We start from the raw sequence: 19,906 nt of genomic DNA, 5'->3' as shown, positions 1-19,906 counted from the left end.
CTCGGATGCACCTGTTTAAGAGGAAAGGGGGTTTAGAAACAAAACCATCTGCATTCCTCCTGCGTCACATGGAGGCATGGGGTGACGTAGGGTAAGATGAAGCCGAGCTTCTTGAGGACTCATCATAGAGGTGGCATGTCCGCTTACATATTTCTATGTATTCTCAGGTTAGGCCCTAAACAAAGTACACTTTTATTTTTTTATTTTATTTTTTGCTTGTTAGGCGATTTTTAGGGGAGAGGTCACTGACACCAGAAGCAAAAGCAAACAAAGAGGAAGTATTTCAGATATGTTATCTGAAAGGCGGAGCCAAATGTTCAGATGTGATAACAATCCTGAAGTCTTGCAAAAGTCTGCTCTGTCATCAGAGGCGTCTCTGCAGGGGAGGCGTCGCTGTCGGTTTGACCTTTTCCAGCGGCACAGGAGGAGGATGCTCTGGATCGCTGCTTGATTTGTGATGAAGAATCATCGTGCCAGGAGCAAGTCAACCGGACTGTTGTCTCTGTTCATTGTGTGAAGGGGCAACTCATGATAAACTCTAAGTGAAGCCCAAGTAAAGTATAATACCACAGTATGTGCACGTTTCGAAATTTAGAGTGGTTTGTTTGAGGCCTAGTTTGGCTTGACTGATATGGACAAATAGAGATGGACAGAAGAGCTCAGGCCGGTATCTAGCAACTACTGAGCGCACCAATCAGCCATAACATTATGACCGATTGTTGCAACAACAAGCAGATTTCAAGCCCAGTACGTGCAAAGAAGACGCTTCAGTCGTCCCTCCATCAATTGCTGCAATTCGAAACTATTTTGCTAACTGTTCATGTGATACTTCTCGTAATAAGGCAGAAATCATTGCACAAGAGCAGCTGTACATTTGTTTCTGATGTGCTTCTGAATTTCTCTTGGGCCTCCATGTTTGGCTTTCTCCTCATCATCCCTTCCCCACCCTAAATGGAGCCTTTACACTTCACACTCAGACCACCTCGTTGTCACGCACAACTAAGCCATCGACTGATCATCAGTCACGCAGCCAGATAAAAAAAGGCCAAGATATATTTGAAAAGGAGCAAGGATGTTTGAGTCGTAGGCGGTTGTGTGATGTAGTGTTTTCCACAGCCAGCCGGGGGTATGTACATGATTACTCATTTCCATCAGCCTCCTTGACTTTGACTCACTCCGGGTTTGTGTCTCAAAGGGGATTTTTCTTTGCTTTTAGCACAGTTAACATGTGCACGTCCCTCCAGTGTGTTACTGACATTTGATACAGCGGAATGGCAGCGTGAATGAAACCGTCACAATAACTTTCAGTAACCACAACTTTCTGTTCCACTGTTTCTTGTGAGAATCCGTTTGTCAAAAATGCTGTTTCTATTTTAGAAGTCAAGAAAAGAAAAAAAACAAAAACGTGTATAGTTGTTCACTCCCCCAGTTTAGAACATGATAAATACAAACTTTAACCACTAGATGGCAACAAAACCTCTGTTCTCTGATCACAAGGTGCATTCATCATCAGATCTCAAACTTAAACCCTGCATCTCCAGTGTTGATCTACATGCATTTCATTTTAGTGCACTACATTTTTTTTTATATATTATTATACTCTACTTTATTACGTTATATGCCTATATTTTAAAACTAAGACTTCACTGAAAGAAACTTAAATACCCTTAAAACCTTAAACTAATATTCTTCAATCATTTTGGCTTGTGACCATGTACAAAAACATTCAGTGTGTTCAGTTGTTGGGTAGTGCAGCGGAATCGTAACTTTCACATTTCTCGGAAATTACACAATATTTCTTCTCTCAGTAACGGTCTCATGATCCCTCAGATATATCTTGTGGCCGACTGGACGGGCTCCAGCTTGCACATGCGGTTCTGGACCGACTGAAATAAACAAATTGTGTTATCAAAACTAGCTTCTACCAGCGCAATTCTATTCACATTTTAGATAAATGCATCGATTTTATGAGGACTCACAGGTGTTGCTGTCCGTACATCGATTTTTAAGTTTCATCAGAGATATTTGAATGGAGGAGTTTTACTGCCTGTGACTATTTTGTCCATAAGAGGTCAGTGTTACAACAGTTCCCTCATCAGACTAATACGCTAACCTAATATGCTAACCCAATATTTCTGTTATATTTTAAGATGTAACGACAATGGCTGCCAATGTGCAAGATACCATATGAGCACTTTGGTTGCAGCAAAACAGCTGGAGAGATAAACATGTCAGTAAAAAAGTAACGGTGGGAAGAGCACATAACACATTACACCTCATTAGTAAGAATATGTCCATTCTGCACGGTGCATGAGAGCAACTTTGATGTCTGGTCTCCGTTTTATTCTGTTACGGCATAAAATGGGATGTCTTTTAGGCTTTCTTGTTGACCTGGAAAACGATGTGTTCTAAAGCGTCTGGTATCTGTTTGCAGCTCCTCACGGTTTGTTTGCGGGCTAACTTCGCTGTCTTTTTTGTTTGTTTTGTTTTGGTTTTAATTTACCAGAATAAACATTTATTTTTAGTAACTTTCAAGTGCAGCCTCCTATTTATGTTGTGGCCCTCGAGTTTCGAAACTCTTTGGCGCTGAGTGTGGTCTCTGTCCCGGAGTGGAGTTCAAGACATTGCATTTGCACCAAACTCCAATCTACGTAGTCTATCCCACCATGATGTGAAATCAGTAAACCAAAAAAAAAAAGAAAGAAGAAGAAGTGTTTTTTACTGGTGGATTCTCAAAATATTGTTGCAAATGTTTCCAGGTTTTTACAAGACTCTGGAAAATGTTTATTAATTTGAAGCACGAAACTCGGCAGAATAAACATGACAAAATTGGGTTATCTGTGTTTGGTCAGCTGTTTCTCATTTGAGGAGCGTCAATCATCTGGTGAGTTATCATGTGTATCATACGTGGACCGTTCACCTGAGGTCCTGCATGCGATCAGCAGACCTACCAGGCCGAGGTAAACAAAGACGTAAGCGATTCACCGTCCTCTCACCAGGAATGCACCCCTAATTAAAAGCTGTAAATCTTCAAAGCTCAAAGAGAAAGTTTCTACGTTGTGCAGCTGGAAACAAAAGAAGTTTTTTTAAATCTTTTAAGCATGTAATTGCTCCAATTGTCTGGTGTTACTTTAAGAATTAAATTAGCAGGATGTTTTCTTATCTATCACATCTAACTTAAACGTGATTATCTCCACGGCATATCTAATGAAATTTGAAGATTTTTGTGTTGTTTTTCTAAACCCAGTTAAGACAATGACCGCGGTGTCATTTTAGGTAATGTGCAGTTAACTGAATTTTGAATTTCGCCGCTCATGCCCATGTAAAGTCAAAAGAAGAACAATCTAAAAACTGCTGACCTGGATAAAAAAAAGTAAAAAGGGCAGAAGCAGAAATGAAAGTATGAAAAAAAGGTCATCAATAAGAGTTAAATTTCATCTAGTGTTTGTATTTGACATCCAGGTGCAACAAGAGGACGTGAATGCACATGCAGGCTGACTTACCAGGACCCCCTGCGTTTTATTGGATTACGTTGCATCAGGCCTCCGGAGTTAAGGTTGCTGTAATCAGTGGAGAAAACATCAGCTGTTTCCAGTTAGCCAAAGTTGTGACTCTAATTAATTCAACATATTAACTTCGTACTGAGGTTGACATAAAAGCACCAGTGTCTCCGGGCATCTGATCAGATTAACATGAATGTCTGGTCATGGGTTTGGAGATGCTGCGCGGCTCTAACATTTCCCAAGGTCTCACTTTGTGCAGCACGTAGGCGGCAAGGTGATACATCCCTCCAGTCCCAGGTTCACCTGTCCTAACATTAGCAGCGGGCTAAATAAGAAAGCCACTGCTCTTTTCTTTATTATTATTTTTTTATATATATAAGACGTTACAATGCAAATTATGGTTAATGAGTGGGAAAATGTACTGTTGCCAAATATGCTGTCTAAATGTAAAGGTACAGATTCATATGAAAACCAGGTACGAACCCTTAAAAAGTCACTATTTGAATGCCAGAAATTCTTCGACTGCAAACAATAGGTGATATGATTAAATGCAGAAAAACATGAATGATCTCTAAATGTCAAAAAGCAGATGCAGGACGGTGTGTGTTACTTCTAATGCCATTATATCACTTAAAAGTGATGTGGACACAGAGCCTTGACTCTTTTGAGTCTGTCTGGGTGAAGTGAAGTCTGGTTGGAGGACACTCAGAAACTCACCTCACGAATAATTTCTGCTGTCCATTTTACCGCAATGTAATAATTCATAGCTGGGGAGAAGGGTTTTTAATACATAAGTTCGTCTTAGACTGAGCAAACCTAATATTGCTCAACAAAATGAAATCTTTGCAAGTTAGTTTAGCTTTAGCTTAGCATAAGAACTGGTACCAGGATTATCTGGACACACTTTAACGTACACACTTTATGTTGAGATTTGGTTACATATCTTGATGTCAGCTGTATTTGTTCAGGTTTTCATGTTTTGGCGGGCAAATTAGTTCCACTTTGGTAAAAAAGCTAGCTAGCTAACCTAGCTAGCTAACATAGCTGCTTCCAAACAAATCGACTGTTGTCTGTGTAGCCTGTTACAATTACAGTATCAAACCTTTCTTTCTTTTTGTCCTCTCTGTCATTCCTATCTGTGTATCTGTCCGCGTCCTGTCTTCTTTTGCCCTTCTTTCTTCTGTTTGTCCTCTTTGTTTTGTCCTTTTCTTTCTTTGTCTTTATTTGGGTTTCTGTGGCTTCTTTCTTTCTTTCGTCTTTCTTTTTGTCCCTGTGTCTGCCCTGTATTTTCTTTATTATTATTATTATTTTACGGGTTTATATCTCTGTCTTTGTTTTATTTTGTCCTGTCTTTTTTCTGTCCTGTCTATCTTTCTTTATTCCGCTATCTGTTCTTTCTTTCTCCGTCCGTATTTCTGTCCTGTACTGTATTTTTGTCTTCCCTCGTTTCTTTATTTGTCCTCATTTCTCATTCCATCATTGGGTTTCCGTGTCTGTCTGTGTTTCTTTTTTCTGTCTTTCTAAGTTTGGTGTAAACAGGAGATATCAGATCGGTCTAAATTCTGCAGCTCCACTAAAGCAAATAGATATTATTACTTTATCGTTCTATCGTCTTGAATCAGGACTTCTAAAGGTCAGAGTTTTCCAAACTTTTGTCCCTTCTCCAAACTCTCCAAATCCTGTTGTCTGGACAATTGTCAGATGGTGTATGTGCTCGCCTGCCTTCCATGATACTCTGCCCACATGTCTTAGTTTAACCTCCAAATCACATTAAGTCTGTTTTGCTCAGCTGTTACACTTGACCAGTCAGTTGATTTTCATTTTCAAGAAAACTTAAAAAAAACAAAAAAAACCCTCTGATAATCATCAATCGGTTTATCAATAAGTTTACACACTGCTATGATACATTTTTTCCCTAAAATTTAATAAATATAAAACATTCATTGGTCAACCAACATATCTTCAATGCTATAATAATAATGGACAATTATAATAATTAATAATTATTATTATAGTGTTTGAGATATGCAGACGATTGGTGGTTAATAATAATAATTCTAAGTATAATCATCATAATAAAAAATCTTAGGATTATTAATCATCAATTGGTTTATATGCTTTAATGACACGATTTTACCTAAAATATTACATAAAACATTCATTGGTCAACCAGCATACCGAGAACACTATAAATCCATAAAAGTACCAGAGGAACGAGTCCAACGGTCAACCCCCTCATCAGACCGCCATATCTATTTTATTGCTTTATGAAATCAAATCAAGCACATTTTTTCAAAGATATATATAAAGAAATTAAATCTGACCTGAAATAGTCACTTATTTCTGCGACGATTCAGCTCAAAGATTAATAAATGCTACAAACACATTGGTACAGATTAGTCATAAATCACAAGATTTTCAACTGATATGCTGAATACCTGTTAGTTGGTATAATTGAAGCATTGATTAATAACTGTTATAAATGTAGAAATGGAATTCAGTGTGCTCTGCATGTTAACTTGTTTTTATCTAGTTTATCTGCAGATATTTTTGCACGAGTGTTCAGACATTTGCAGATGATGCTGCCCCTTACACTTCAGATAACCCCAGAAAAAAAGCATCCTATGTAAAACCCCTACTTTTACATACAGTCACAGCTTTTTGCCTCCTCTATATAGTTATTTCAGTGTTTTTAGGTAACAGCTGGACAGATGCTGGACGCTGATGTCATGGCAGCAGCTGCATCAGGCCAAGAGGTGGTGATTTATTCCCATGACACAGACAGAACCGAGATCTGGCAACAACATCAGCTTCCCGTGGTTAGCTGAGTCGACACGAGAGATCTCATGATGAAATTATCTCGCTCCTCTGAAACCTTTGAAATGTAAAAACTAATTCAGACGTTAGGGGGTTCAAATATGAAGGGCACGCAGTATGTTATGCATGTCAACACACTGCATGCATGAATCATGGCCAAAAGAACTTGTAAATAAACTGTTTCTATGGGCCATGCAACTCTTGAAATCGAACTGCTAATGTTGGAGAAATACTTTTTATAAGAGAAAGAGTTTAAAATATTCACAGAATAATATTAAACATGCCCAGGATGTCTTATTCAACCTTTAATTTAAATTTAAACCAGTGAGGAAATTTCATCTGTATCTCGTTAAATATTGTCCCTAATTTTGTTGAGGTTCAAAGTCACGGGTTTTCCATCAGTTTTATATGCTTCTATTGTCTGCATTTGAACCTCTAAATTGTTAATTCACTACTATTTGAGGCTGGATCATGCACGTTAAGTCATCTGAAGGCAGTGTTTTCGCTGCAGTTTTTTTTTTTTTTTTTTTTTCTCCCTGATGCAGAGGGAGGCGGGCTGGGCCGGGCCGGGACGGGCTCGGCTCATGGCTTCATGTGATCCTGCAGGGAGGCGTTTAGCTAAAAAGAAGTTTTACAGCATCCAGGCTGCACCATTCGAGATCTGACCGTCTCTCTGGCCCCGGGCTTGTGTTTAAAATTTTTTTTTTTTACTATTATTTCCTTGGGGAGGATATTTCCATCACTTGTTCGGCTCACTCCGGATAGTGACGCGCTGCAGTTGCGATAATGGGAGACGCTCAGTCTGCGCAACGGGAGGGCAAGAAGGATGCAGCGGCTGAGGAGGGGAGCGGAGGAGTGGACGACGTGCAGACCGAGGAGAGTCCCGAAGACAAGGTATTATGTTATTTTCCACATTTCTTCGTGAATTGAAAGGGTTAACTGGGTACCCCTGCACCAACTTTGCGAATAATGATTTATCTTCTTTACGCACCAAGGCTGAAGCACAAAGTCGTTGATTAGAACATTTCTGTAAGGATTTACAAAACCAGTCGGAGGCTGCTGTAAGCCGTGAAAACGCTGAGGCTGGGTTTTGTTGTTGTAGGGACGGTGCAGATGCTGCTTGCCAACACATCCATTATTGCCAGAGTAAAGGAGAAGTCCTTGTCTCTTTTAAGTGGCTGCCAGCGAGCACAACCAAGCATCTAGTGGGCACTGACACTGGCTATGAATTAAAAACTATCAGTATGTTTATCATGCTTTTTCATGCTTTGTTGCAACAGGAAGCTTAATGCGGGTGGAAAATTGAGCCCTTTTCTTCCTGACTATACAAGAAGTTGTGCTGTTAAATAGTGAAACTTTAAATTATCCCCCATGGTTCCTGATTTTTGCCACTTTGATGCTAACAGACACAGAGTCTTCTGAAGATCCTGTTTTCATTTCACAAAAAAGGAAACATCATGGGGGGGATTAATGACCTCCCATTCTTGGAGGAACCCGAGCAAAGCCCGGGGGAGAGATGGAATTTCTCCCTCTGCTGCACTCAGCAGAAGGCAACATTGATGATTTGTGTATAACATCTTCACCAGGTCAGGATGAGCAGGAAGTCAATTGAGTAGCTCTGTCCTATTAGAGAGTGAAAATTTATTTATATAAGATACTGTGTTGGTTTACTGATATATTTGAGGAGAAGCCTAGGGCAAAAGTTGCTGAATTTAACTATGCAAAATGTCAGCTAAATAACACTGTGTTCATCCTGTTAAATAAATTAAATAAATAAATATCCCTTGCAAATAAACTGTAAGGGTATAAGATCTGTGTCGCACTAAATGGCGCTCATTATGTAAGTCCAAAAGTCAAGTTTAATTTCCTAAAATGGAAAAACAAAGTCAGTGGCACTTGCCTCTAAAGTAAAGAAACAAAGAGATCTTTGTCCACCACACACAAAAAAACAAGCAATGTCCAAGTTGTAATCATATCATGGCCTTAGAACCTTAGATCCTTTGGCGTTAAAAATAGAGTCTAAATGACGTTATGCTTTATCTAAATGTCTGAGAAAAGTCAGGCTTCTGGTTCACTTAAATAATTTTTACCAACATTAGATTTATCCTAACTATTCCTGCCCATGAAGTAGTAAAATACACCTCGATCGGAAACCGATACCACATATTAATGTTTAAGTAGGTGAAACAACGCCACAACATCTATTTTTACAGTTGTTTATTTAGTCCTGGCACACCACTTGATGGACATGTGTTTCTTGTTTCCTAACCCCTGCTCAGACTTTCTGGACTAATCCGGCTCACGGATTTGAGATTGGGACAATTAGGATTGTTAACTACCATCACGGTGAATCAGCGGAGCCAGGGCTGTTTACAAAATAGGAATTTGGAGTTCCAGTTAATCACAGATATGGAAATTCTTTTCTTAGAAATTGAGACAGAGAGAAATGTCACTGCTCTATTTGCTTTGTTTCAGCCCCTCAAAAACAAAGGGCAGATCTCTGAGATTAATGGAAAAGCGGACAACTCCATAGCAGCGTTAAATGGTCACTGTGAGGAAGAACATGAGATCGCTGCAGAGGGTGGGTATTCATCGTTTGTGCATTGCTGCTCACGTCAGCAGAATCTCAACAGGAGCATGTTGGATTTCAGCAGATAGAATTTCATCTATGTCATTCTCACAATCATCCTTTAATAATAAATCCATTTTCTGGTTTAGCTATCCTCTCTCCAGACGAAGATGTTTCAGGCAAAGAGAAGCCACTTAACGCAGAAGAAACACCATTAGAAAATGTTGAAATTAATGAAAAGACAGCGGCGGATGAAGTGGATGCGAATGAGGAAATGACTGAAATGGAGGCGAAGCAGAACGACATCAATGAAAGTTTTAGGAAGTTTTTCAGCAACATTGGATTGAAACTGACAGTAAAAAGAGGCTCTGTTGTGCCCGAAGAAGAAGCAAATAAACCAGAAGACATTAAGGAGACGGCAGAAGAGATAAAAAGTGAGACTGATCAATCAAATATGGATCTGAACGAGGCACAGGCAGTTAATGACAATGACTCAACGACATGCCCCACACTGACAGATGTCACACCAGAGGATGCTCTAGAAAATGCAGATGAGAGAACGACAGAAGCCACAGAAGTTGAAGCTTTACCTGTAAGTGAAGATGCAAACCAAGAAGCCACACCTGAAAAAGATCCACACGCAACATCTCAGTCGAGTCCCGATGAACAAGTGGAGGAATCTCCGTTGAAAAAATTTTTTACAACTGGAATCTTTTCTGGTCTGCGGAAGAAAAAGAAGCAAGAAGAAGGTGACGCAACAGAGAAAGAACTGGTAGACATGGGGAAAAAGGAGACTGAAGACACGACTGTACAAGACCAACAAGAAGAGGAGATTACTCCCGGTATTGACATGACTACAACTGAGAAAGGTCTTGGGGAAAATGAGGATGAGGGCAAATCATCTTTTGCGAATGAGCCTGACATTTTGGGCTCTCAAGAAAAGGACAAAGTTCAAGCCAGTCCCCTAAAAAAGCTTCTGTCAGGATCTAGTTTAAAGAAACGCTCCAAAAAGCAGAGTGGACGGAAATCAAGTGATTCAAAGCTGTCCGACTCTGGAGATGATCAGCACCTGTCTTCAACTGAGGAGCCGGCAGAAAATCGGAAAGAAGAAAGTCCTGCAAAACCCTCTGCAGAGGCGGCGGGAGAAGAGGAAAGTGCATGGGCTTCCTTCATAAAGCTCATGACTCCTAAAAAACGCGTGAAAAAGTCATCTGTGGACCATGGAGACGCACAAATCCCAGGTATAATAGAAGAAACAAAACCAAATGAAGGACAGCAAATATCTGATCACAGCACAGAAGAGGGAAAGAAAAAGAAAGATTCGTCTGTGTCGTGGGAGGCTGTTTTGTGTGGATCTGGAAGGAGGAGAAGCAGAAGGACATCAGACTCTGAGGAGGAAACACCTCAAATTGATAATGGTGTTAACAAGCAAGACAGTGGACCTAAAGAGAGCACAGAGTCGCCTTTGGAAAGTTCCAGTGAGGTCAATGAGATTCAAGGTGATTCTGCCAAAGAAGCAGGAGGTCCTCCAGAGGGTGACACAGGATCAACATGGAAATCACTTAAGAAACTTGTCACCCCTAAAAGAAAGGCCAAGGATGAGGATGAAAGTAAAGAAAATATACAATCTGATAGTGAAGTTACTCAAGATGACTCCTCCTTTTCCATAAAGAAACTCCTTACCGGACGGAAAAAGAGAAAGTCGGCTGAAAAGCAAGACCAAGTATCTTCAGAAGAGGCTGATAGGGAAGTAGTGTCAGATGATGAAGACTCCGAGACGCCCGCTGTGGTTCCACTGTCCGAGTTCGACACAGCCGAGGCAGTGGCTCAAATACAAACACAGGCAGATATAGAAAGTGACCTGACAAAAGCAGACAATGAGCCCCACCAGGACCTCACTGATAAGAAGGTTGAGCCAGTCAAACCTTGTAAAGAAGATTTTATTGAAGCACAAAAGGTGCAAGAAGATGACGCAACATTCGCGGCATCCATCGCCCCTGTTGCAAATGTAGAAACAGATGATCTTACAGATGAGTTACTCAGTAAACATCAACAGCTCAGTGATATTCCAGAGGAGGGGATAATTACAGACACCATGGCCACTCCGGTTTCATTCACCGAAGAGGTTGTTAGAGATGACACGATAGCAGAGGACTTCATAGAAATCACATCTGACGCCATAACTGCTCCAGAGCCTGTAGACGCCACCACGGCAGATGAAACTGAGATGGTCTCTGCAGTTTCCCAGTTGTCTGATTCCTCAAAAACATCTGGAAACGCAACACCAGTCCCAGCAGAATACAATGTTCAGGACACAGAGGTTGTACTGCAGCAGGTTGCTGAAAACATCTCCACCAGCCCAGAGGCTGTTCCAGTCAGTTCAGAGGAACTAGGCGCTGAAAGAATAGTTGGTTCAGTCTCGCATCAAATAAATGAAACATTGGTCGAAAAAGAGACAAAGATTCTCGAAATACATAGAAGATCTGATGCAACCGCCATAAACACGGGCCTGAGCGTTGAAGCAATCGATGCAATTAACGAACTTACGGCAACAGAACAGATAGAGAGCGGGTCTGACATGAACACTTCAACAGAAATCATATCTGAGGAGTTTGACACTGCAGAGCTTTCTGTAGATAAAGTCTGTGAGGCAGAAGATTTAGAAATTATGGATGAGAGCCAACGTGTGGTGGAAAGCTTGTCTGAGGTGAATGAAAGCAAAGTTGTTATAGCAGAGGCACAAGTTGGGGAACAGGAAGCTGAAAACGAAATCTCAAAAACTGAAAAAGCAGAACCAGCTCCGGTGGCAGATGTTCGAGTTGAGGATCAATCACCACCTGCTGCAGCGGATGAGCTGGAAGCATTGGCAGATGAAGGAAAAGACACATTAGGTTCAAAGGAAGGTAGTGTTCAGTCACTGGAAAAAGAAGAAATATCAGGTGACATCCAACCCACTGTTAGGGTTGAAGACGAAGAAGAAGAAGAAGAAGAAGAAGAAGAAGAAGAAGAAGAAAAAGTACCATTTACAGAGGAAAGTCTACAGCAAGCTGAAAGCAAAATCTCAAAAACTGAAGAAGCAGAACCAGCTCTAGTGGCAGATGTATCAGATGACATCCCACCCGCAGTTACAGTTGCAGAAGAAGAAGTACCATCTACAGAGGAGAGTCTACCTGCAGAAAAAGTCGTTGACGAACCCAAAGAGACAACACACCTCATTGAAGAAACCATTCATCCAGAAGAAAAAGAGCCACAGACTGATGCTCCCATGACTGAGCACGTTGAACTTATTGCAAAAGATAAACAAGATGAAACGGCAGCCACGTTAGACTCAGGAGAAGGTAGTGCTCAACCAACCGAAAAAGAAGTAATATCAGAAGATGTTCCGCAAAGCATTAAAGATGAACCTAAAGAGGAAACTGTAGAATCCGAAGAAGCTATTGCTCAATCAGCTGCAAAAGAAGCAATATCAGAAGATGTTCCAGAAAGCATTAAAGATGAACCTCAACAGGAAACTGTACCTGTCTCTGAAGATACTGTTCGCCTTGAGCATGTTCAAGAACCAGAAGAGTCACAAGCTGTACAAGCCGCCACATCGGATTCAGAAGCAGGAAGACCTCAAATACTTGAAAAGGAAGTAATATCAGAGGAAAAAGAAGTCCTGAAGGTGGAAGCAGAGGTTTTGCTACCTGATGCAAAAGATATGCCGACTGAAACAGCAGCTGAAGGAGAGGTGTCTACGTCTGCACATGCAGCGACACAAAGCAGTGCTCAGGAAACACAAATATTTGCAGAAGATGTTACAAAACCAGCTCCCGATTCAGTTGCAGAAATCAAAGATCAGATGTCGGAAAGCATCCAACAAGATGCTCAGGTTGAGCAAGAGGACAGCGTTGCTGAAACTGTACAAGAGTTACAATCCTTAACAGCAGTTCATTTATCCTCCGTCACTGAGGAAGGAAGTTCAAACGTTCAAGTTGTGGAAGTGATTGCATTCTCTGAAGAGACCCCAGCGCCTTGTATGGATAATGCTGAAGCTTCAGACGAAGCCACACATGGAGTGCATGTCTGTGAAGTAGAGGACAGCATCGCTGAAACTGTACAAAAGTTACAATCCTTAACAGCTGTTCATTTATCCTCCGTCACTGAGGAAGGAAGTTCAAACGTTCAAGTTGTGGAAGTGATTGCATTCTCTGAAGAGACCCCAGCGCCTTGTATGGATAATGCTGAAGCTTCAGATGAAGCCACACATGGAGTGCATGTCTGTGAAGTAGAGGAGAATATAGAGAAGGAAAAAGCAGGGGAGCTTCCAGGTGCTGAGACCAAGACTGCTCCACTTGAGCACGCTGTAGTCGCCCAAGTAACCACATGTGACCGGAAAGATGTTTCATCTGCAATACCTGATGTCTTGATAGAGACAACATCAGAAGTTCACGAACCCTTGATAGATAGAATTGCAAGTGAGACACAGTTCAAGGACACAGTCGAGACTGCAAAGCCATTGGTGAGAGAGGAGGTTACCGAGACAGCAGAGGAAGGCGACATGGTCCTGACGATGCACGTGTCATCAGTGAAGTCTGAAGACAACCACAGGATCCAAGTGGAGGCGGTGGATGTTGATATCAAGTCGGCCGAGAATGTGATTGACAAGGTGATAGAAGCAGGTGTTACAGAAGACAAACAAATCATAGATGTTTGTCAGGAGACCATTAAGAATCTAGAAAATCTCTTTGCCACTGCCGAATCTAAAGAGGAAACGATTAATGAGGAAAAGGGGACTGTCCAAGAAGTTATTCACCATGTAAAGGAGAATTTACCAGAGACAGTACCTGAATCTTTCCCTGTCAGTTTGGAACAAGAGGTTGTAAACCTATCAGAAATGACTGAGGTGGTTAGCAGTGAATCGAAAGAAGTGGAGGAGCTAGAAATAGAAAGACAAGACGAAGCGGTCACTAGTGACACTTCCACAATCCCAACTGAACAACTAATTTCTGAAGATCGCACTCAAAGTTTGGACACCTCCGTCTTTGATCGCAAAGAAGATTTGGAGGAAGCTGAAAAATCAGAAGTCTCCATCAAAGCAGAAGAAATGGCGACAAAGAAAGTTGATGAAGACACTGTAGAAGCTCAAACACTACAAACTACCCAAAATCAGATTGTTAGTACCAATAATGCTGGATTAGCAGTCCCCCAAAACACTGGAATAATCTCATCTATAGGTAATGTGGAGTCTCCTTCGAGTCTTTCTCTAGAATTCAAACTTAACATACAGTTTGGACAAACAATGGCTCCAGCCTCCCCACCACCACCACCTACACACAGATTTGAACCGGCAAGAGACGGTGACATGTATGCAGCTGGCGTTCAGACCGTGCAGGAAGAACGTACGAGGATATTGAATGCAACACAAAGAGTTGAGAGCGAAATGCAAACCGAGGTCACTGTTAATGCAAAAACCACAGAACCAGCAGAACTCACCGAAAGACTCGTGATTACAAACCAGCCAGTGCTTCGGGATGTTGGCATCCAAGCAATGCAAATAATAGAACATGAAGAAATCAAAGCCACAGAGAACGTAACCCCGAACATCCAGGCTGCAGAGATAATAGAACCAGTGAGGCGAAGAGAGAGGAGAGAGATGATCCTGAGCCGGGAGCTACTCTCCAGTGCTCACGAAACCAAAACAGAGGACGCTGTCAAACAAGCAGAGGAGGAAACCGATCAGGACGTGTGGCTGGATGCCGAGGAAGACATCCTCACCCAAGAGTTTGAAATAGAACCCGATTTCAAGAGCGAGGAGGAAGAACTGCAACAAGAAGCGCACAAAGTCGGAGAAATGTACGACGTCGACAGCGAAGGTGAAGATTTTGCGGTTGCGCTTGAGCAACCGGAAACTGCAGCTGCAGGTGTCGCTACAGTGGATTGGGATTAATTCGACCCGTCAGTGACCGGTAAAGCTTTTCTCTCTTTGTCAGTATAACTTTGCACTAATTAATCACATTAATAGATACGCTTAAACTAATTATTGTCTTCTTTGTTTTTGCAGGCTGGACAATCAAAACGGGAAAGGAGGAATTCTTTGAAAAGCCATTAATTTTTTTTTTTTTTTACTTTATGTTGAACCAAAAATAATCCAATATTTACTTGTAAAAGTATTTTATTAATATTATAAAGTGTCTGATATGTGAGAGAGAGATGTGGCAGGAGAAATAGCGAGTCTTTCATCAAACCTAATGAGCTGTTTGCTATGTAGCGCGATGTTGACTAATCATGGTCAGGTCCTCCTGAATGCATTTCACATTATTTTCTCTTTTTGAACACTAGGCTTCAAAAAGTATAACAGTTTTGTTTGTCTTCTAAGATAAAATGCATTAATTCAGAATGTAACCCACATCTTTTTAAAACATTAGTACACGTAGATGTCTCACCACCATAACCGTGTTCGTAAATCATTTCGTCATTCAGCATTTTTACATTATTTCACTTAAACATCATTCAATGGGCCGACCGGAACATATTGAGATTATACAGAATTATTATATTTTATCTTGTACATATTGACTGTTTTAATGCTTTGACAGGTGCACCTTTTCAGCCTACGAGGATTTCTACTGTGACGAGTTTCACAAATAAGAGCATGAAGACAGCATGGCACAACAAAGCAATATTTTACACAACACCTTTAATTTAATCTTTACTCTATTGAGAAGTATAATCAGTGGCGCCTTAAACAATCATGGCAGCTTTACTTGTGCACTTTTTTCTCCCCAGCTGCTTACGTGTTCCATTGCAGCTGACGCTTCAGATTAGGTTTTTCCACGTATCCTGAATTTTATGGAAGATTCTTGCTGATCTTATATGATGTCAACTAATGACTAAATGCAAAATACAGACCTGAGTTACCTGTGTTTATATATACATACATATATATATATATATATATTTAACAGTGTTTTATTAATAAAACATTATTTTATTTGAATAAATAAAGGCCTCTTGTATTGCTTGTGGACTGCAGAATATAAAATTCAGTTGCTCATAAGATTTTAGATGCACATAACATTTTAAATAAAGATTTTATTGCATTTTCCAAGACACAGCATTCACAGTTTTGGATTTATTAAATGGGGAAATATTCCCTTTCATTTTTTTTTTTTAATACCAGTATCACATGTCGAGTCAATTTAAAAAACATTGGACAAGACACCTACACTGGACCACAAAAGTTTGCACATGATGTAAAAAGTGAAATAAAACTATGGTGATCTCAAAAGTTTAAAAGTCCAACTTATTATTATTTTTTACAAAATCAATAAATAGATTATGTCTATGCAATCCAATTGCTGAGATGCATTTATTGTACAACATAAAGAATAAGACATTCAAAACTATTTCGGTCCCCTTCACCGTTTCAGATTTGCAGCGTTTCAGTGTCACTTATCGAGTACCTTTGTACCGTGTACCATTCTTCCTTTGGAGCTTCTGGTTTCCTTTATGGATTCGTACATTCTCAGAAGAGCAGTTTAGAAGATCATTTTTGCAAGTTCAAACATAACCTACAAGAAAAGACATGTATTATTCAACTGTAAGAACACACGAGGTTGTATGTGATTAGTAAAGTTTGGCCTCATTTACCTCAATCGTAATGAGGATGACTATCATCCATTCCAACCTCAAGCTGTGCTTCTCACTCAGGTGGCTCCTCATCAGGTCTGTCAGCTGTGTGCAATGTTCCAGCTTCTGGTTCACAACCTAAACTCATAACGTTTGAGCAAAACCGAAATCAGAAACACAGCTCGAATGTCACAGCGCGGCTTCATATTACGACTATCGGAGCAGACTCAGTTACGTTGACTCTGCGGTTGATGCTGAGGAACTGGCAGGTCTTGTCGTAGAGCTTCTCCAGGTTTTCTCTGTCCCAGTAGAAATCAGGCGTAAGCAGCAGATCAGATCTCAGGTTTATACAGTGTCTGTCAGGGAGGATGTTGAAATGGACCACAGTATTACACTAATAATCAAAATCAGGGTAAACATCTCAAGCAGAACAGATTAGCCCCAATCACAAGGGATTTTCAATTACATTTTGATAATCCGTTCAAAAGAAAACTTTTAGCTCATAATAACAATGTAGACACCTGATCTTATTGTTTCTCTCTGAATGGAGCAAATTCATTCATTCTGAGCATGTTTGTCCCACGTGGAGTAAACGTCATGATACCTGACAAGTTTCCAGGTGGAACAGGGGTAAAAAAAACAACATCTAGTTGTTAAACCAAGTGTTTAAATCAGAATTGATGCGGGCACTGAGAACAAGGTTGCATAATTATTATCTTATCTCATTTAAATGAATGAATATTGTCAATAAAGTTGGGGGGAAAATTTGTTTGAACTACTTTGCCAAAAAAAATAAAAAATAGTTTTGCATGAATCTCTGATCAGAATTATTTGAATAAGATTGAAGAAATGTCTATCAATGCAGAGTTTGGGTATTTAAAATACAACAGTAAGCATATAGTACTTCTTGCTAAACTTAAAGTCTTGGCTGTTAAACTTTCTTCTCTTTGAACAGATATTTAGAGAAAACTTTACCTTAATGCAAAAAGTTCTCCTATCTTCTGCATAACTTCTGCAGAGGACAACTTAACTCTTTTACCAGACTTCAGTGTCTAGAGGGGGAAAAAAAAATAAAAATCAAGCCATTAATGTTTTAGATTAATAACTCTGACATGCACCATCTGCTACACAAACAACCACTACACATATTCAGTAATTCATCAATTCTTGTTGCTTTCTCTGACGTGTCCACCGTACCTCTGGAATAGACTGAATTGACTCCACGAAGTTATCTAACGCCACCTCCCATATCGCCAGCTTCACTGGAAAGGAAAGCAAAAGGTTAGACTCAGAGGAGAAGCTGGTCAGCGCGCTGCCACTAAACAACGCTAATCTTCATTATTTGTGGAGGTCCTCACCAGACAAACTTAGCGCATTTGAAAATGCGAATTTCTCCAGAACAGATTCGAGTTCATTCATCCCGTTACACATAACAAAGTTGCCGTGTTCCAGCTTTGTATTTCCCCTGAGGAAAAAAAGATCTGAATATTAGAAGCTGTTGTTGGATGTGGAATTGAGCACATGAAAAAAAAAACAGCGTAGCTCATCCTACTCTTCTAAAGTGTAGTTGATCTCCTCATTTTCCCAGTGGACTAACGCTACTTCATAAGGCTGGATCTCATGATGCTCCAGTATTCTCAAAACACTTTTCATCTGTAAAATAAAAAAATTAGCACATTTTTGAAGAATAAACTAGCAATTAAATGAATGTTACACTTTAACATGTACCGCTTTGTCTTCAACGTTCCAGAAAACTGCAGAGCCTTCCCTGAAATTTAAGATAAGATCTACGAGTCACCAAAACATTACAGCAATGTCTGGATATCATGAGAAATATTAAGTATGTTTCTACGAGTTTAGGTCAAAAGGTCAAAAACTAACTCACAAAAACACATTTACACAAGGTTATATTTGATTAAGAAGATTTGATAACAGGCTCCATGTACAACAAGATAAAATCATTTTCCGTTCAATAATCTTTTTAAATAATTTAGGATCACAACTCAAACATTCAAGACTAAACATTTTATTTTTTTTTCTACCTGAAAAAGAACATGACAGCGTGGTCATCTGGTTTTGCAGTCTTGTCTGTGCTTATCACCAGCACATTTGAGGCGTCTGAAATTAAAACACGATCACCAGTGAGTATCACAGTTTATTCCTTGCAAAATGGGAATTTCAGTGCATCTCTGAGACCCACCCCTGGGCAAATCTATTTCATAGAAGCCGTGGCTTGTCAAGTCGTGGCAGAGCGTTGGCAAATGATACTGATCTGCTGTTGCAAAGGCGATGCATCGCATCATGTCCTGCAGACCCCCAAAAAAACACCTGAGTTAATAACTGAACCTTGTATTGACAGATTAAAAACAGCTAATCTGATGACAGAGTAAATCACCTCGTCCTCCTTCAGGGAAGGCTGGTTGGTTCGAGAAGGCTGTTTGGTCCGCGGTCCTTTGGGAGCCCTTTTTCCAGCCGCAGCAGTCGGTTTTAAAGTCGATTTTAACACCGACTTTATAATGTCCGAAGAGTAAAAACGCATCTGTCCATTTCTACAGTTACTCAGTGTCCCAGGGTCAGCTGATGAAGTCGTAGTGAGATTCTGAAATCCAGGCAAAGAAGACAGAACATGTCTTGTACGCTGTGGGTGAAGAGAGTTAAAATGACAAGTCTTTGAATATGTCCAGGGACCAGAGTGAGTCCTGGCTTTGGATTCATATCTGTGTGGCTGGATAGACTTGGAGAGCGTGACTGTGGCCAAACTACAAACTGGTTTGGTCCCTGCAGACCACCGAGCTCCAAGTCTGGACCACAACCTCTGGAGAAGCATCTTCCATAGACAGGTACAGCTAAAACAGAAAAAAATAGTGCTATTAGAGCTTCAGTAAGCGATGCGTCAGGGTATGTTAACGTTTTAAGAAATGTATAAAACAACCCGGACATGTTTACAGATTGATTTACACTAAACATTCCTCATTTTAAGCATCTTAAATTAACCTTGAAGTCAAAAATTGGAAACAAAATTAGCAAAACTGACCTTGACTGCATTAGCTATCAATAACGAGAAGCAGCCATTACTACCTGACTATCAGTCCTAATAGGATTTAACCGACCTGTACAAACTGTGAGAATAATACAAGACATATGACACTAATGATGCAACCAGAGGGTAAGTTAGTTAGCGTTAGCCGAGAGTTAGCTCACCAGCAAACCAAAAGAAGCAATTCAAAAAAAAAAGAAAGAAAGAAAGAAAAGGCAACGCTAGAAATGACTTCCGGTGTCAGAAAACGGCATTTGGGTTAAGCGTTGTTTTAAAATATAGTCGTGAAGCCAACATTAACTACATGACATCCAGCATGACAGACCAAGGAGGCGTGTTTGGTGTTTGTTAATAAAGTTTTTACCTCTC

General features: G+C 40.3%; 2 protein-coding genes across 3 annotated transcripts; one reads left to right on the top strand and one right to left on the bottom strand.

The window, feature by feature from the left end:
- The first annotated feature begins 6,886 nt into the window (after positions 1–6,886).
- On the top strand, positions 6,887–15,009 carry akap12a (A kinase (PRKA) anchor protein 12a). The gene is made up of 4 exons (XM_047611490.1): positions 6,887–7,214; positions 8,796–8,901; positions 9,039–14,837; positions 14,933–15,009. Exons 1-3 carry the CDS (start codon positions 7,107–7,109, stop codon positions 14,816–14,818), a joined length of 5,994 nt encoding a protein of 1,997 aa, XP_047467446.1. The 5' UTR covers positions 6,887–7,106; the 3' UTR covers positions 14,819–14,837; positions 14,933–15,009.
- A 934-nt stretch (positions 15,010–15,943) lies between these two features.
- Positions 15,944–19,879, bottom strand: rmnd1 (required for meiotic nuclear division 1 homolog). 2 transcript variants are annotated; one of them, XM_047611491.1, is made up of 12 exons: positions 19,535–19,879; positions 18,896–19,346; positions 18,701–18,806; positions 18,543–18,618; positions 18,229–18,268; positions 18,053–18,153; positions 17,859–17,965; positions 17,698–17,762; positions 17,476–17,552; positions 16,736–16,856; positions 16,522–16,638; positions 15,944–16,442 (listed from the first exon to the last, which is right to left on the bottom strand). In XM_047611491.1, the coding sequence occupies exons 1-12, from the start codon at positions 19,543–19,545 to the stop codon at positions 16,410–16,412; spliced, it is 1,305 nt and encodes a 434-aa protein (XP_047467447.1). In that variant the 5' UTR covers positions 19,546–19,879; the 3' UTR covers positions 15,944–16,409. The 2 variants fall into 2 exon arrangements, with proteins under 2 accessions (XP_047467447.1, XP_047467448.1); XM_047611492.1 differs by having other exon boundaries at positions 19,702–19,879.
- Between the last annotated feature and the right edge of the window lie 27 nt (positions 19,880–19,906).

Source organism: Mugil cephalus, chromosome 17, assembly GCF_022458985.1.
Source record: "Mugil cephalus isolate CIBA_MC_2020 chromosome 17, CIBA_Mcephalus_1.1, whole genome shotgun sequence".
NCBI classification, from domain to species: Eukaryota; Metazoa; Chordata; class Actinopteri; order Mugiliformes; family Mugilidae; genus Mugil; species Mugil cephalus.
This window is presented reverse-complemented; position numbering and strand designations above follow the sequence as displayed.

Excerpts from the sequence above, each read along its gene's own strand:
- akap12a (XM_047611490.1), top strand. The coding sequence starts at position 7,107 with ATGGGAGACGCTCAGTCTGCGCAACGGGAGGGCAAGAAGGATGCAGCG. Across the intron at positions 7,215-8,795 it reads AGGAGAGTCCCGAAGACAAG|CCCCTCAAAAACAAAGGGCA; the intron begins GTATTATGTTAT and ends GCTTTGTTTCAG. Across the intron at positions 8,902-9,038 it reads ACATGAGATCGCTGCAGAGG|CTATCCTCTCTCCAGACGAA; the intron begins GTGGGTATTCAT and ends TTTCTGGTTTAG.
- rmnd1 (XM_047611491.1), bottom strand. Across the intron at positions 18,619-18,700 it reads TGAAATAGATTTGCCCAGGG|ACGCCTCAAATGTGCTGGTG; the intron begins GTGGGTCTCAGA and ends TTTTAATTTCAG. Across the intron at positions 16,857-17,475 it reads GGAGAACTTTTTGCATTAAG|ACACTGTATAAACCTGAGAT; the intron begins GTAAAGTTTTCT and ends CCTCCCTGACAG.